General features: G+C 35.9%; 1 protein-coding gene across 1 annotated transcript in view; it reads left to right on the forward strand.

The window, feature by feature from the left end:
- Positions 1 to 18,429, forward strand: part of csmd3a (CUB and Sushi multiple domains 3a) — a 317,979-nt gene that overhangs the window by 163,414 nt on the left and 136,136 nt on the right. The window contains exons 33-37 of the mRNA XM_084386048.1: positions 1,916 to 2,011; positions 2,683 to 2,886; positions 13,963 to 14,087; positions 14,758 to 14,854; positions 17,000 to 17,104. Coding sequence (XP_084242174.1) covers positions 1,916 to 2,011; positions 2,683 to 2,886; positions 13,963 to 14,087; positions 14,758 to 14,854; positions 17,000 to 17,104 — 627 coding nt within the window. The remainder of the gene's footprint in view (positions 1 to 1,915; positions 2,012 to 2,682; positions 2,887 to 13,962; positions 14,088 to 14,757; positions 14,855 to 16,999; positions 17,105 to 18,429) is intronic.

An 18,429-nucleotide genomic window follows, 5' to 3' on the forward strand; every position in this document is an offset into this window, starting at 1 on the left:
ACTTATACCTGTTATCGTTTACTAAAACTACAACTATTCAAAGCATTTCAGTTCATTGAAATAAGGCTGAAACAAAATAAAATATTAGTTGACTTAAAAATCGTCTCAGGTTACGACTGTAACACTAGTTCCCTGAGAAGGGAAGGAGACGCTGTGTTGATGACGCTTTGGGAACGCCCCGCGTGATTGCGTCTGAAGCACACGTGTCAACTAGTCCAATGGCGAGAGTGAACGTCACGATCAGGAAGGATTAAAGCACATCCGGTCTGGTTTAGCCGAAGAAAGTTGAACACAGGGATGTAGGACGTATGGCAAAGTGACGCAGCGTCTCATTCCCTTACAGTCGTAACCTGAGACGTTCCCTTTCGAGGCAACTCACTCAATGACGCTTTGGGAACCAGAATGCCCGAACGCCATACGTCTTGTTCATGCTGTGGTTACGACCAGGAGAACTCTGGACCCAGGGGCATCCATGTCCAAGTCATAAAACCTGACAAAACTTGCACACACACACAAAAAAAGCGTTGCAAACTTCATGAAGGGACACCCCTGACATTCGGGCTTTGGAGGCCGCCATTTTCCTAATAGAATGGGCTCTAATGGCCAAAGGTGAAGGCTGGCCGAAACCTCATAAGCAAGAGAGATATCCTCAACTATCCACATGCTAACAGTCTTCTTGGATGCAGGAAGGCCTTTCTTCAGTGACCCAAAGCAGACTAACAGTTGATCAGGGCAGCTCTGTGGACATAGGCGTCTAGTGCTCTGACTGGACAGATGAGGATAAATTTTTCCTAGTCTTGATCTTTGAAAGGAGGAGGACAGCATGCCTGCAGAACGATAGGCCTCGGTACATTAGTAGGAACTTTCGGAACATATCTCGGCTTAGGATAGAGGAAAGCTTTGACCATCCCGGGTGCAAATTCCTAGCACGAGGGAGATACCGATAAGGCCTGAAGATCTCCTACTCTTTTTAGTGAGGAAATGGCTAGAAGGGACACAGTTTAGAGGGTCAGAACCTTTTCTGAGACCAAATCAAGAGGCTCGAAGGGAGCGACAGATAAACCTTCTAGAACTAGTGCCAGGTCCCAGGCAAAAGTGTTATCAGAGGGTCTCTCCCTACAGGAGACATGGGAGGCTGCTGTGGCCGCAACATATACCTTCAGTGTGGAAGGAGATAACCCTGATGAGAAACAGTCTTGAAGGACCTTGAGTATTGGACCCACGGGGCAATTAACTGTATCCCACTGTCATAGATCACACCAAGAAGTAAACCTTCTCCACTTCAGGGCGTATAGCTTGCTCGTGGACGGAGCTCTGGAGTGAAGTATGGTCTCTACAACCTCGGTTGAGAGCGTCTATGAGTCGGGCCCCCAGTTTGCATAGTGGACGTGAACGCAGATCCCCTTGATGATTTATATAGGAGACCACTGATGTGTAAGACCACCGATGTGTTGTCTGACCGGACAAGCACGTGATGGCCTCTCAGGTCTGGGAGGAAGTGTCTCAATGGTCTCCTATATTTTCATAATGCATTAATAATAACAAAATAAAGAAATGTTATTAAAAAACTATTTTACATATTATTTGTGTGTGCTGTGAATTTAAATGCTCAGATTATTAGTGAATTATTAGATTATCTAGTTTTTTGCCTAGCAACATGTGCAAGTGCAATGCAATTAAATTTTTGAAGTTCAACTTTTCGCTCAAATTTCTATGCTGACACTGTATATAATATAATTTGTATCAAAGCATGTTGTATTAAAATAGAAAAGGATGCAACACACATTTTCACTGGTGGTGATCTGAAGACACATCATTTCTTTAACCCTGTTGATGTGGCACACACACTGATGTTGTTGACAGATAACAGAGCTGTTTTTCTTTCCCTCACCTCCTCAAATTTCTCATTTCATAGGAGAGCCGTTGCCGCTGAGCTCTGCCAATGAAATCACCATCAGGTTCAAAACCGAGGGACCCAATACAGCTAAAGGTTTTCATTTCGTGTATCAAGGTGTGTATTTCTCAACTGCTCTGTTGTGAACTTACATTAAGGCTGTTGGAAAAGTATACTTACATTCTACTCATGCTATTTTGCAGTATACACTAGGGGTGTAACAATATATCGTGTCACAATATATCGCAATACAAAAATGCAACAATATGTATTGTGTATAGTTCACCCAAAAAAAATACTGTGTGAGAACTGAGGAGTTTTCAGAGTTTAGTGTCAGTACTACATTAAACTACTATATATAATGTTGAATATAATGTATAATAATGCAATGGTTCCTGATAAAGCCAAATGTCTTACGTTACAAGTAAAAAGTGGCCTATACATTATTTTAAATATATCTAGTCAGTGACAAAGTGCAAGCATATTCGTTTAAAATAACTGTATTTTCAGCTTCAGAATCATGAATATTGTTATTCTGGTGTCTCTATTGTCCTGTGCTTTGGGTTTCAGCACCAAGTCCAAGCCTGTTCATTTACACCCCAATGTAATACCAAATTTAGCATTTTAATCAATCTGTATCGTGATATGTATCGAATCGTGACATGAGGGTATCGTTATACCCCTAAGATACACTGATGTAAAAGTTATTGACTCCAGACTTTTGAACTCTATAGTGTATATTTGTTATGCAGATTTATAAAAATCTTTTTCTTCTTGCATTTCCACAGCTGTTCCACGGACCAGTGCTTCCCAGTGCAGCTCCATGCCCGAGCCTCGCTATGGGAAGCGCATTGGGAATGACTTTGGATTGGGCACGTTTGTGCTGTTCGAGTGTAACCCAGGCTACTCTCTCCACGGTGCCAGTGCCATCAGGTGTGAGGCTGTGCCCAACTCTCTGGCCCAGTGGAACGGCACTGTGCCAACATGCGTGGGTATGTATATACACCCCCACACATCTGTGTGCTCAATACTGCTCAATACCGCCCAATACCGCCCAATACCGCCCAAAACCGCTCAATACTGCCCAATACTGCTCAATACTGCCCAATACTGCTCAATACTGCCCAATACTGCCCAATACTGCTCAATACCGCCCAATACTGCCCAATACTGCCCAATACCACCCAATACTGCCCAATACTGCCCAATACCACCCAATACTGCCCAATACCGCCCAATACTGCCCAATACTTCCTATTACCGACCAATACTGCTCAATAATGCCCAATACCGCCCAATACCGCTTAATACTGCCCAATACTGCCCAATACCGCCCAATACTGCTCAATACCGCCCAATACCGCTCAATACTGCCCAATACTGCCCAATACCACTTAATACTGCCCAATACCACCCAATACTGCCCAATACCTCCTATTACCGACCAATACTGCTCAATACTGCCCAATACCGCTTAATACTGCCCAATACCACTCAATACTGCCCAATACCGCCCAATACTGCTCAATACCGCCCAATACTGCTCAATACCGCCCAATACCGCTTAATACTGCCCAATACCGCTCAATACTGCCCAATACCGCCCAATAACGCTCAGTACTGCCCAATACAGCCCAATACCGCTAAATACTGCTTAATACCTCTCAATACCGCTCAATACTGCCCAATACCGCTCAATACTGCCCAATACCGCCAAATACTGCCCAATACCGCTCAATACTGCCCAATACCACTTAATACTGCCCAATAGCGCTCAATACTGCCCAATACCACCCAATACCGCCCAATGCCGGTCAATACTGCACAATACCGCTCAATACCGCCCAATACCGCCCAATAACGCTCAATACTGCCCAATACAGCCCAATACCGCTCAATACTGCTCAATACCGCTCAATACTGCCCAATACCGCCCAATACCGCTCAATACTGCCCAATACCGCCCAATACTGCTCAATACCGCCCAATGCCGGTCAATACTGCCCAATACCGCTCAATACTGCCCAATACCGCTCAATACTGCCCAATACCGCCCAATAACGCTCAATACTGCCCAATACAGCCCAATACCGCTCAATACTGCTCAATACCGCTCAATACTGCCCAATACTGCCCAATACCGCTCAATACTGCCCAATACCGCCAAATACTGCCCAATACCGCTCAACACTGCCCAATACCGCTTAATACTGCCCAATACCGCTCAATACTGCCCAATACCGCCAAATACTGCCCAATACCGCTCAACACTGCCCAATACCGCTTAATACTGCCCAATACCGCTCAATACTGCCCAATACCGCCAAATACTGCCCAATACCGCTCAACACTGCCCAATACCGCTTAATACTGCCCAATACCGCTCAATACTGCCCAATACCACCCAATACTGCTCAATACCGCCCAATACCGCTCAATACTGCCCAATACAGCTCAATACCGCCCAATACCGCCTAATACTGCCCAATACTGCCCAATACAGCCCAATACCGCCCAATACTGCCCAATACTGCCCAATACCGCTCAATACTGCCCAATACCGCTCAATACTGCCCAATACCACCCAATACTGCTCAATACCGCCCAATACCGCTCAATACTGCCCAATACAGCTCAATACCGCCCAATACCGCCTAATACTGCCCAATACTGCCCAATACAGCCCAATACCGCCCAATACTGCTCAATACCGCCCAATACCGCTCAATACTGCTCAATACCGCCCAATACCGCTCAATACTGCTCAATACCGCTCAGTATCGCTCAATACCGCTCAATACTGCTCAATACTGCCCAATACTGCCCAATACTGCTCAATACTGCTTTTATTATATAGCATTTTATAATTTAATTTAATACAGTATAATACAATATAATATAATTTCAATGAAATTTATTTTTAGTTCTTACTAATTACTAAAGTTATACTTAAATTATTAATTAATAGTATCATTATTTTTAAGATGAATATTTATACATATTTACATATTAAAATATTTAAAAAAATACAAATATTATATTACATTATATTAATATTTGTAATAAATAGATTAAAAATAAATAAACTATTTTACCCATTATTTGTATGTGTGCTGTGAATTTTTAATGCTTAAATTATGAATGGATTAGAGTAGTTTGCGAACATGCTAATGCCAAACTCGACTGAGATCAACTAACCAACCCTAACCAACTCACTGTTGTGCTTGACATGCTCAGCACTGTTCGTGTTACGAGTTTCTGTCTTCGTAAAGCGTTCCAGATCATTCGTCCTGAGGAGTCGCTCGCTGTGTTGTTGAACAGAGCCGGGAGATTCGAGGGGGTTTTATTAAAAATAAATGTGCTGGAAGCTAATGGATACAGGAGCGTTCACACAGTGTGGAGGAAAGGCCCCATGAAACGCAATATCAAGTAAATGCGAATCTCGGGTAAATCTCCTGATGCAAGGTGACAGAATACTTTCCTTCTCACTGTGTCCTTGTGCAATTTAATAGAAACACTCCTATGAGAGAATCAACAGGCGCTAGAAGCAAAGCTTACGCTCTCACCAACCAAACCATGCGCCGCCACTTTCTGAGCTCGCGCTATATAACAAGTAGATGTGATTTTGTATTACAATATTATTTTTCCCCTGGTGTCTTTTCATCATCATTTTTCACCTTCACTCTGATCTGTGGGAATAATTGGGTTGTTTTTTCCATGCTGTACCTTTTCAGATTTCTATATAAAAGGCTTCTTCACATGTTAAATTAGCATCAGGACTTTCGTTATCAGGGGGTTTTAGGTGTAGCTCGCCTGTATCGCTCAGACTCATATTAATAAGCAATATTAATAAGCTATTTGATACACATTTTCTGAAGAAAGTGTGATTGGTGCTTGCCGTGGCAAAACTCGGCTCCGGCGTCTGTTGCGTGATTTCTTGTCTTTAATTTATTTATAGAGCACCTTTAACGGCCAAAGCATGTCAGTTTCCAATAAAATGTCATTTAAGACTTTTAAAAGAGTGCGTTCAGTGTGGCGAGACTTAAAAGCCGGCTGAAATTTTTTCAAAAATACTATTCACCTCCGTGATTGTTATTAATAATAATTTGTATTTACATATATTTTGTTTTATCATATTATATTATGTCATATTATTATAATTAATGTTAATTAAGTCAGAAATTAAAGCAGTAATCTAAATTAGGGTGATAACAATAATTTGCACTTTTAATTTAGTTGCTATTTACTCGTCTAAAATCTAAAATAAATTAAAATTGTATAAATTTGATCAATATATTATATTACCAATAATACTAATTAATTCTGCAATTATACGACATTACTAATAATAACAATTAAGTATGCAATTAGAGCATTAATTTAAATTAGAGCATCATTTTAATTTATTTAGTATTTACTCATCTAAAATAAAAAATATATATTATATTATATTATATTATATTATATTATAATAAATGCTAATTAAGTCGTCAAATAAAGCATTCTTCTAAATTAGGGTGACAGCATTAATTTGCCACTTTAATTTCTTTTGTGTTTTCAGTGATTTCTTGTCTTTAATTTATTTATAAAGCACCTTTAAGGACCAAATCTAGTCAGTTTCCAATAAAATGTAATTTAAGACTTTTAAAAGAGTGGGTTCAGTGCTGTGGTGAGGCTTAAAACCCGACTGAAATCTTCTGAAAGCACTATTCTTCACCTTCGTGATTGTTGGTTATAACAAGCGCCACTGATTAAAAGCCTCAAGTTTTGCATTTGTAAATTCCTCTGGAAATAAGAGCTGGTCTTCTCGTGCGCTGACGCTGTGAGCTGTAAATCTAACACTGAACCTCTGACAGGAACAGCGGTCGTCATCGATTATCTCTGCTGAAGGGAAGAGCCTCAGTGAATCAGCACGAGTTTTATATTCAGTGTTACAGTGTGTGGGAACAGCTCGTTTTCTGCACAGGTGATGCAGCAATTAAAGAAAATTAGATGCAATTTATTACATTTTTATTTATTTTTATTTTAGATGAGTAAATAGTATCAATATATTATATTACCAATAATACTAATTAATTCAGAAATTATACTACATTACTAATAATAACAATTAATTACGCAATTAAAGCATTAATTTAAATTAGAGTGTCATTTTAATTTATTTAGTATTTACTCGTCTAAAATATTATATTATATTATATTATTTTATATTCTAAATGCTATTCATAAATATTATAAATGCTAATTAAGTCAGCAAATAAAGCATTCTTCTAAATTTGGGTGCCATTTTAATTTTAACGTGGTGATTTTGCATACATATGCGCTGCAAGTCCTTGGGATCTTCGTCACTGATGGAGGATGGAAAAATAAGGCTTTACAAACACATAAATGCATCTAGTGCAATAAATCGTTTTCTTAATTAGTGTTTTGTCATGTTTTGCAGGAAACATACAGTATTAGAGCATCAAGACATATTTATTTTAGAATAAATGTTGTCGCTTTAAGCATACATTTGACAACATATGCAAACAAGATAAAACTATTTTCCAGTTAGGGTGAGAATAAGAAAACGGCTGAATGTCTTTGATTATTGATTATTCCTTCAGTGAATCAGCAGGAGTTTTATATTCAGTTTCAGTGTGTGTGAAGAGCTGGTTTTCTGCACAGGTGTTGCAGGATCATGTGTTTATTCACCTTTATCACTCTGTCTTATCATCTAAAATAATTCCTAAAATAACGTGAATCCACATCGTGTCAGCATAAAGTCGTGGCCTAGAGTTTCTAAACCGCGCGAGTTCAATTTCAGACGTGTCGGATCCCTGTCCGCCTCCATCCCGAGGGATTCATGTCTCACCTCATGTTAGGGATAATAATGCGCAGGTGTATTTTAACACACATCTGCTGACAGCTGTCAGTCACACACACACACACACACACACACACACACACACACACACACACACACACACACACACGTACTCACACAGATAAAATGACATTGAAGCTACTTAAAAGAAAAATATCATTATATAACAATCAGATGAATACTTATTCATTTTGTTATTAGGGCATTGATCTAAATTTATTTGCCATTTTAATATAATATTTAGTGTTTACTCATCTAAAATAAAAAATACTAAATTGTAATAACATATATTATATATTACTAATAGAAATTGATTCTGCAATTAGAGCATTAATATAAATTAGGGTGTCAGCAATAATTTGCCATTTTTTATTTAATGTTTTTTATTTACTCATCTAAAATAAATTATTGTATATTAAGATTAAGGCAAGGCAAGGCAAGTTTATTTATATAGCACATTTCATACACAATGGCAAATCAAAGTGCTTTACATACAGTAGAAGAAATACAAATAATAAAAATAAATAAGAATAATTAAAACAGTTTAGAAAAACAAAAAATAAAATACAGTACAGTACAAACAGTCGGACGAACATTGGGACAGTGCTCATTAATCATAATATAATAATTAATGCTAATTAAGTTGGAAATGAAAGCATTAAACAAAATTAGAGTGACAGCAATAATTTGCACTTTTAATTTATTTAATATTTACTTATCTAAAATAAGAATAAATCAAAATATAATACATTTTATTAGTATATTATATTACCAATAATTCAAATTAATTCTTCAATTAGAGCATTATTTTAAATTAGAGTCTAATTTGAATTTATTTAGTATTTACTCATCTAAAATAAAAATATTATATTATATTATATTATATTATATTATATTATATTATATTATATTATATTATATTATATTATATTATATTATATTATAAATACTAATTAAGTCTCCAAATAAAGCTTTCTTAGGGCGACAGCATTAATTTACCATTTTAATTTATATTTACTCATCTAAAATAAAAAAATGATTAAAATTCAATAAATTGTATCAATATATTATATTAACAAGAATACTAATTAATTCTCCAATTATACTACGTTACTAACAATACTAATTAATTCTTCAATCAGTGCATTTATGTAAATTAGGGATTAGTTTGCTATTTCAATTATTTTTTTGTATTTACTCATTTAAAAAAAAATAATAATAATTAAATGCAATCAATTGTGTCAATATAATACATTACCAAAATAGCAATTAATTCTGCAAATAAACCAATACTGTAAATTAGGGTGACAGCATTACTTAATATTGCAGCTAGTAGTGAATAAACTTTGTGCATCAGTCCAAACTCCAAAACCACATGGACAAAAAAGATCCAGTGAAATCTAGACCCACCGTAAACGTCCAGCGTCGTCGTTAATGAGGCGGATTAATAGCAAACCAAACGGCTCTTATAATACCAGCCGTGATCAAGAGAAACATTATCTTACAGCAACATGTGTGTTACTCTATTTACGGTAGCGACTCTTCACGTGGAATTGCTCTTTGCCCCGAGCGACCCGCTCATCGCCTCTCGAGCGCCGGCTGCTAATGAAGACATTAGTGTTAGCTGGAAACCGTCTTGATTATAGCGGGGGCGAGAGAGCGCGTGGGTAAACTCACCTGTGGAATATAGATGATCCGAGTGCAAGTCAACTCAATAATTGCCTCGAATTAACATGTAAAATGTTCTTCCAGGCATCAGAAGCGAGAGTAAAGAACACTGGAAAGAATAACTTGTAGGATTTACTTGATGAAATGAAAAAAAAAAAAAAAAACATTTTAAGTACGCTCTATAAAATGCTGGGTTGGTTTAACCCAATTATGGGTCAAATATGGACAAACCCAAATGTTGGGTTGAAAAGTTAATTAAAAAAATTAACCCAACGGCTGGCTTTGACCACATTTGACCCAAAATTGGGTTAAAACAACCCAGCATTTTTTAGTGTAAATTTTACTGCTACTGCACAACTTACCTGTTATTATCAAGTAAAATCTACTTACTATTGAACTTAACATTCATTTGACATCTAATTAACATTTAATTTAAGTAATTAAGTAAATGTTACTTAATTATACTTAATTTATTTAATTTCACATATAGAATTAAGTAACATCTACTTAACTGAGTTAAGTAAATTTAATAAAATGTACTTTTTACTCAAACAATATAACACTGAACTAATCCACACTTTTAAAGTGCATGCTTTACTTGGAAACATCTAAGTTAATAATACAATAGATATTGTATAGATTCCATACTGTATCTATATTAAAGTAATAGCATTTGAACACAGAGACTTAAATCCTTGGTACACAATATACAACCACGGTAACATTAGATAGATCGTTTTTGAGTATGAATGTGTCATTTTGAGTAGAAAATGAATCCAGATGTCACAAAACAGCAAGTTACAAACCTTAAAACAAAAGGCATGATAAAACGGTGTAAATACAGCTGGAAAACAGTGAAAAATCAACCTTTGATAATTATCCATGCCCCAGTGCATGATGGGAACACAGTATCAGAAAAGTTGAGTAGATTTGACTTAATTTTATAATGTTGAGATTTATGCTTTAATTTCTACATGCTTGAGGACTAATATAGGATTTTGGGGGTAACACTTTACAATAAGGTTCATTATTTAACATTAGTTATTAACTAACATGAACTAACAATGAGCAATAGAGTATTTATTCATCTTTATTAATGTTAGTTAATAAAAATACAGCTGTTCATTGTTTGTTCATGTTAGTTCAGTGCATTAACTAATGTTAACAAATACAACCTTTGATTGTAATAACGTATTAGTAAATGTTGAAATTAAGATTAATAAATGCTGTAGAAGTGTTGTTCATTCTCAGTTCATGTTCACTAATGCACCTTATTGTAAAGTGTTAGCATCTTAGACTTGCCTGAACTGCCTTTTTCACGTAGAAATGACATTATTTTTTCCTGTAGAATTGTCTCCACCACAGACTCATGTTTATCAGTGACGGAAACAGTGATGGTGTTTTTCTTTTGCACCGGTGATTGAAAACAAAGCGTCTGACTCGGGTCTCTCGATGTCCTCGTGTGTTTGACTGATAGCGTCAGATACTGCCTGTGAAGACAGAAACCCTCGCGCTAGTTAACATCCACAGAGGATTGGCGCTTATTGATAGCTACACAAAAGGTGCTGAGCACAATGTCTGGCGAAGCCTCAACTAGCCGATAAAAATTGCTCGACTGAGCCCTGAAAAGGTGACTGAGAGTGTCAGAAGATTCATTCCTCGTCCTTTCAATTTATTCCAGTTAGTGTGTGTTTTTCCCCCTCGGCTTTTCCTCTTAGCTGACGCTTGTGTGCTTTGAATGTTTTGAAAAGCACTAATGAAAATGGAAAATTGAAGTAATTGAATATGATGTGTTTCTGGTCTATTAGAGAGCACAATACTGTAATTATGAATGCAGTGATTTAGCATATATATATGCGCTACAAGTCCTTGGGATCTTCGTCACTGATGGAGGATGGAAAGGTTAGGCTTTACAAACATATAAATGCATCTAGTGCAATAAATCATTTTCTTAATTAGTGTTTTATGTTTTGCAGGAAACATACAGTATCAAAGCATCAAGATATATTTATTTTAGGACGAATGTTGTCGCTTTAAGCATAAATTTGACTAAATGTGACAAGATAAATCTATTTTCCAGTCAGAGTGAGAAGAAGAAAACAGCTGAATGTCTTTTGTAATGAAACGTCTCAATGAAGTTTTTTAGTAATTGTTTCTGACGTTGAAGAAGACTGTTTTTGTAACATATGAAATATGATTTTCGAAAGACAAGTTGCTGTCTAATTTAACTCCCAGGTCTTTAACTGTAGAGGATTGAGTTACAGTACAGCCTTCTAAATACAAATTGTATTCTAATAGGTTTTGTGTACAGGGTTATTAAGTAATACATCAGTCTTATCGGAATTTAATCGAAAAAAATTACTGCTCATCCAATATTTGATATCTTTAACACACTCTGTCAACTTAGAGAATTTAGAGAATTCATCTAGTCGTGGTGAAATATATAACTGAGTATCATCAGCATAACAGTGGAAACTAATTCCATGTTTTTATATAATATTACCAAATGGCAGCATATAAATATTGAAAATAAAAGAGGGCCTAACACAGAGCCTTGAGGCACTCCATAATCTACTGACGTTATCTTAGATCTTTCTCCGTTTAAACAGACAAACTGGTAACGGTCTGATAGGCACAATCTAAACCACCTTAATGCCTGTCCCTGAATACTAGAGTAATTTTGTAGTCGATCTAAGAGTATTTAATGATCTATAGTGTCGAACTCAGCGCTAATATCAAGTAAAACTAGTATTGAGATACAGCCTTGGTCGGACGCTATAGAAGTAAGTCATTTTAACAAGCGCAGTGTCTGTGCTATGATGAGGCCTGAATCCAGACTGACATTTTTCATAGATATAATTTTTTGCAGGAAGAACCACAACTGTGCAAACACGACTTTTTCTAGTATTTTAGACATAAATGGAAGATTTGAAATAGGTCTGTAATTTGCCGATGTATTTTAATCTAGTTGTAGCTTCTGAATGAGAGGCTTAATAAACTATAAAAAGTACATTTGACACAGGTCTGAGACTGTTGGTCCCAAAGTCCACTGGGTTTTAATTAAATAACTTAATTTCGAATATAGTGCATGGGTCATATAGAATACTTTAATGATGCTTTTTTTGTTCTCCTCAAGAACTTACATTATTAAAACAAAAGAAAAGCCATGATGTTCCTCTTATGCTCAACAGAAGGAAGTAAGCCATATAGGATTGAAACAACATTAAAGAAGGTCTTTATTTTTGAGTGAACCGTCCCTTTAAATGGTGAACTTTGCAGTGTCATCTAATAGCCAGTTCTGTATATCCGCTCCAAAGTGTCCGGTTTTACATAGATTGGATTGGTGTCTGTCAGCTAGCTGTGACCAAAAATATCATTATGGTTGCACTTAAGCTCGACAACTCTTCAGAAGATAAGAGTTCTTTCTGCTCAAAGGATCCCCTTCAGTGGGCTGAAATATGAGAGGAAACTTCAAATAGAAGGAGTACGAGGTTGAATAATTGAAAATGATGAATGCATAATGTGTTTTAAGCAGAGCATGATGAAGCCTATGTGAAAGATGTGCTGAAGCCACATGATACAGGACACTGGATGTGGAAGAAGTCATTTGAACTCCCAGGATGTAATGCATGAAGGAGGAGGAGACATTTTTGATATATATATAGCTAGTCCATGTTCGGTCCATGCTAGATTAAAGCAGTTGCGGCGACATTAACATTAATGTGTCGTGGCACTTCAGATCTGCACCTGGTAATGACGTCCCAGTGGAGTTGGGTTAAGATGGGCCGACCCAGGTTAATGTTGGCTGGTTGAAGAACATCATTACACAGAGAAAAAGCTCGTTTTAGAAGGGAAAAATATTACGGCTGTACTGTAGTCTGTAATGTTCTGTTCAGAAATAACTCTTTCAGCTCACAGCAGTCACATAAAACATTCTAATGTATTACGAATAGTGTTTCATGTTGACTTTATCTGGTGCTCTAAGTATTTTATTTTATATTTTAATTTATTCTTTTATTTTATATATTTAATTTTTATTTATTTTTATTTTCGTATGTATTATTATTACTATTATTTATTTTATGTATTCTTATATTATAGTATTATTCACATTATATTTTGGTAAGTAATATTATTTATTCTATTATTTTTTATTATTATGACTAATATTTGTTATATACATTTGTTTTTATTTTGCATTTATTATTATTTATATTATTTTCTATTATATTATTATTATAAATAATAATATTTTTTATATTATTATTTTATTTCATTTTTATTTTATATATATATATTTTATTTGTTTTTATATTGTATTTATTATTATTATTATTGTTATTATTATTACTTAGTTTGATTGACTCGATGTGGCCTTTTAAGGTACTTTTTGGCATTTTATTTCATTACTTTATTTTTCTGATGTTCTTTTTCCATAAATTCTCTCCGAAAGCTCTTGTTTACTTGATGTTGTGTGTTGTTGGCCTCTCTGCCACGTTTACTCAGTCTTCTGTTCCCGAATCCTGTCTTCCAGTCCCGTGTGGAGGAGTTCTGACCGCTCGCCGCGGGACCGTCCTGTCTCCCGGTTATCCCGATCCATACGACAACCACCTCAACTGCGTCTGGAAGATCTTTGTGCCGGAGGGAACCGGGATCCAAGTGAGTCAAAACTGTTGTTTTTAAAGCATCTTCAGAATAAACATTTCAAATTCTGATTAGCTGAAGTGTGTTTGATTACTTAACGCTTGCCTGGGGATACAAATATCATACAGGGAATCACATTATTATTTGCTTTGCTTGATTATTGCACTTGTGAATATTCCATTTTTGCTGTTCTTTATGACTTTTGAAGTTTATGGAGGTGATACTTCATTTCAAATCTCTGAATATAATAATGCTCAGCCAATATGTGTTTTAAAGGCAGATTTCTTCCTACAGCAGCGGTTCTCTGTTCTTTACACTGGACATCATGTGCTGAACAAACATTGTGTATCGTTATTCTGCTCCGGCTGAACAATATGCAGAATGATTACCATAAGCTGAAAACAACAGAAGAAATGTGATTCATCAGCCGAACATGTTGCTTTAGCATTAGTCATATTAGCCAGCGACAGATTTAACCATTCAGCCTTTGACATCAACAACGAAAGAGATGAAAGCATCATTCTTCCCTTATAGATATATTAGCCTTTTACTTGCATGAATATATGACTATGTGCATTTTGCACTGTCTAACATGGCCTTATCAGACCAGAACTGACTTACATTTATACTAATATTTATGATTTATTTATGAAATTAAACATTTCTTTGTATTTTATTCCTGTAGATTACAGTTGTGACGTTCTCCACCGAACACAACTGGGACTCGCTGGACTTTTACGACGGCGTCGACAGCAATGCTCCGAGACTCGGGAGTTATTCGGGTAAGATGAGAACCATCTGTTTTCCTCCCTAAGTTTCATATTGTTTTCCAAATAACACAAGAACGTCATGTTGACTTTAATATCTTTTGCAAATAGAACTGTTGCGCTGTTTTTTTGTAACCTCATGCCGCCTGGCTCTCATCCGGAGAGTTTGTTTTGTCCTCCAACGCACATCAATATTTGAGCTGTCATGGGATATCATGGATCAACAGCTTTATAAGCAGCGGGAGTGAAGTTTTCCCTGGTGAGGCTCTTGGTAAAAGTAGAAGACAGAATGATATCAGTGTAGCGCTGACTACTCGATGACAGAGGACTTTTATTTTATTTTAATTTATTTTATTATTATCAATTTATTTTATTTTATTAACTTTTTATTTTATTTACCAACTTTTTTTTGTGTGCAATATTTATTGATTTATATTATTTATTTATCTTATCTTTTCAAATCTTTTGGCTCAGAAAGGGCTTGTTTACTTGATTTTGTTTGTCGTGCTTCTGCCATTTTTAGTCTGGCTTTTTTTTCTTTTCTTTTTTCATGATTGGTTGTTTTGCAATCTGATTAATTAATGTATTATTTTATTTTATTTTATTTTATATATTTTATATATATAAAATATATACGTGTTTTTTTCCACATTTTTGGACTCAGAAAGGGCTTGTTTACTTGATTTGTTTGTCGTGCCCTTCTTTAGTCTGCCATTATTTTTATTTTATTATCATGATTTGCATGTTCTGAAATCTGATTCATTTATTCATTTGTTTGTTTGTTTTTGTTTTTTTTCCACATCTTTTGGCTCAGAAAGGAATTGTTTACTTGATTTTTTTTGTTGTTGCACTGACTTTTCTTTCTGCCATGTTTAGTCTGGCGTTATTTTTATTGTATTATTATATTATCGTGATTGCATGTTTTGCAATCTGATTTATGTAATCGTTTATTTATTTGTTTGTGTTTTTTTTCACATCTTTTGGCTCAGAAAGGGCTTGTTTACTTGATATTGTTTGGCTCTCTGCCATATTTAATCAGTCTTTTTTCCTTACGCTATAGATTTTTTATTGACTTCCTTGGCTCTTAGTACATGTAGAAGACAGAATGATATCAGCGTAGCGCTGACGACTCGCATCGGCAGAGCCCTCAGAAGTGAACCACTATATTCATTATTTTCCACCGTATCTCTGTATCAGTGCATCAGCCGCACAAAGCAAAATAAATATGCACTGACCTTAGCAGGGCGCCGTCCCTCTCAGACAAAACGTTAAGCATTGTTGACAGTTTGACATTTAATCTGCTCGGAGAACAAATGAAAGATTAAAGGAAGTTTGGGATGGAGATGCCTTGTGCATAAAGAAGGTAAAATGGCATAAAAAGCGTCTAAATCTGTCTGAATTCCCCATGAGGTTAAGGCTGAAAGTGTAATGCCTGCATCTATTCGTCACAACCTCTTTAGCACCGAACGTCAGCGTTCGCTCGACAAATATCCCATCATGGAGAATTCAGATCGGCTGGAGAGCATCGCTCTGCTTGATGGAGGTCAGCGCCGGTTCACAGAACTGCTATAGGTCTGATCTGTCTTGTTGTGTGGCCAGATGTAGTTTCAGGATTATTAGGTGGATGTGACCCAACTTTAAAGGTGACATATAATATAAATCTCTGGTGTCCCCAGAATGTGTCTGTGAAATTTCAGCTCAAAATTTCCCCCAGATCATTTATTATAGCTTGTCAAATTTGCCCCTTTTTGGGAGAGCAAAAACACACAGTTTTTGTGTGTGTCCCTTTAAATGCAAATGAGCTTTAGCTCCGCCTCCATTCAGAAGAGGGCGGAGTCTTTACACGAGCTTCAGAAACTCCGGCAATAACAACACAGGCCAATCTCACTCATCCAGAATCCCAGAATAACCAGTAGCGAGTGCAGCCTTACGGAGAGACTCAGGAAGAGTTTCTGAATGTTAGTGGAGACATTTGTGTAGTTGTTGTGGAGTTACATTGATCATCTCATCATCATGTTGAACTTCTCCACAAGTGTCCACAGTTCCTGAGGTGTAGAAACCTTGTTAAGGAATGTCACAATCCCACCGGGAGCTGTAGGGAACACTGTGCTGTTTTGCCTGTCATACAAACCAATTTTTTTCTAATGCAAACCCCTTCAGGGACGACGATCCCTCCTCTGCTGAACACCACGTCCAACAACCTGTACCTCACCTTTCAGACCGACATGAGCGTTTCTGGAGCCGGCTTTCACCTGGAATACACAGGTATGATGACCGTTCACCGCAGGGGATCCTGAGCTGGTGGAGAGCTTATAACTAGCGCTGGGCAACCAATCACATCCAAAATAGTTTGTGTTTACATAATATATATATATGTGTGTGTGTACTGTGTATACTTATTTTGTATATATAAATACATACACATATGCATGTATTTATTTAAGAAAAATGTGTTATTTATATACTATATATATATATATATATAATATAAATGATGTATAAATATATATATACAGTATATACATGCAAATATTTCTTAAATATATACATGCATATGTGTGTATTTATATATAGTTATATATATACAAAATAATTATACACAGTACACACACATATACAGTATTATGTAAACAAACTTTTATTTTGGATGGTTAAATAGTTATCATTATAGCTATATTTAGATATTATCGTTATTTTTATAGTCTTGTTATACTTAGTTATCGTTATAGCTATATTTATAGTTAACATTATCTGTACTCTTGTTATACTTATCGTTTTACTTATAGTCAGGTAGTTTGGATACTAATATAGTTATCGTTTTAGTTATATTTATATATTATCGTTATACTTATCGTTATAGTCAGCTGTTTTTGGATGCTAATATAGTTATCGTAATAGCTATATTTACAGTTAACGTTATCTTTATAGTCTTATTATACTTATCATTATTGTTTTATTCTGCTGTTTTGGAGGCTAATATAGTTATCATTATCATTATAGTTATATTTATACATTATCGTTATAGTCAGCTGTACGACGTAATATAGTTATCGTTACATAACTATATATATCGAACACTTTATAGTCTTTACTTATCGTTACACTTATCATTATAATTATCTTTATAGTTTCATTAAAGTCTTGTTACAGTTATCAATATTGCAATATTAACTTCTCAAGAGGTGCCTCAAGAAAATATTTTATGTCAGAGCGGTTCGGCTGACGAAAAAGTTCGGAAATGACCGTGAATTATTGAATTGCTTGATTTATACGAACACCCAACCTGATCTCAGGGCAATTCGTACGTGTTTTACGAGGTGGCTAATTCGTACGAATATATACGACCTCACTTGTACGAATTCGTATGTTTTTTGCTAAATCGCACATATTTTACGAGTTGCACAATTCGTATGAATTTGTACGAATGACCTACCCCTGACCCCGCCCCTAAACGAATTCGTACGATTTAGCCACCTTTTGCCACCGCTGAGATAGTGATGGAAATGTTCACACGTTAAAAAATAAATTATTTATACGAACACCCAACCTGATCTCACAGCAGTTCGTACGTGTTTTACGAGGTGGCTAAT

Source organism: Rutilus rutilus (assembly GCF_951802725.1).
Source record: "Rutilus rutilus genome assembly, chromosome: 17".
In the NCBI taxonomy this organism is placed as follows: domain Eukaryota; kingdom Metazoa; phylum Chordata; class Actinopteri; order Cypriniformes; family Leuciscidae; genus Rutilus; species Rutilus rutilus.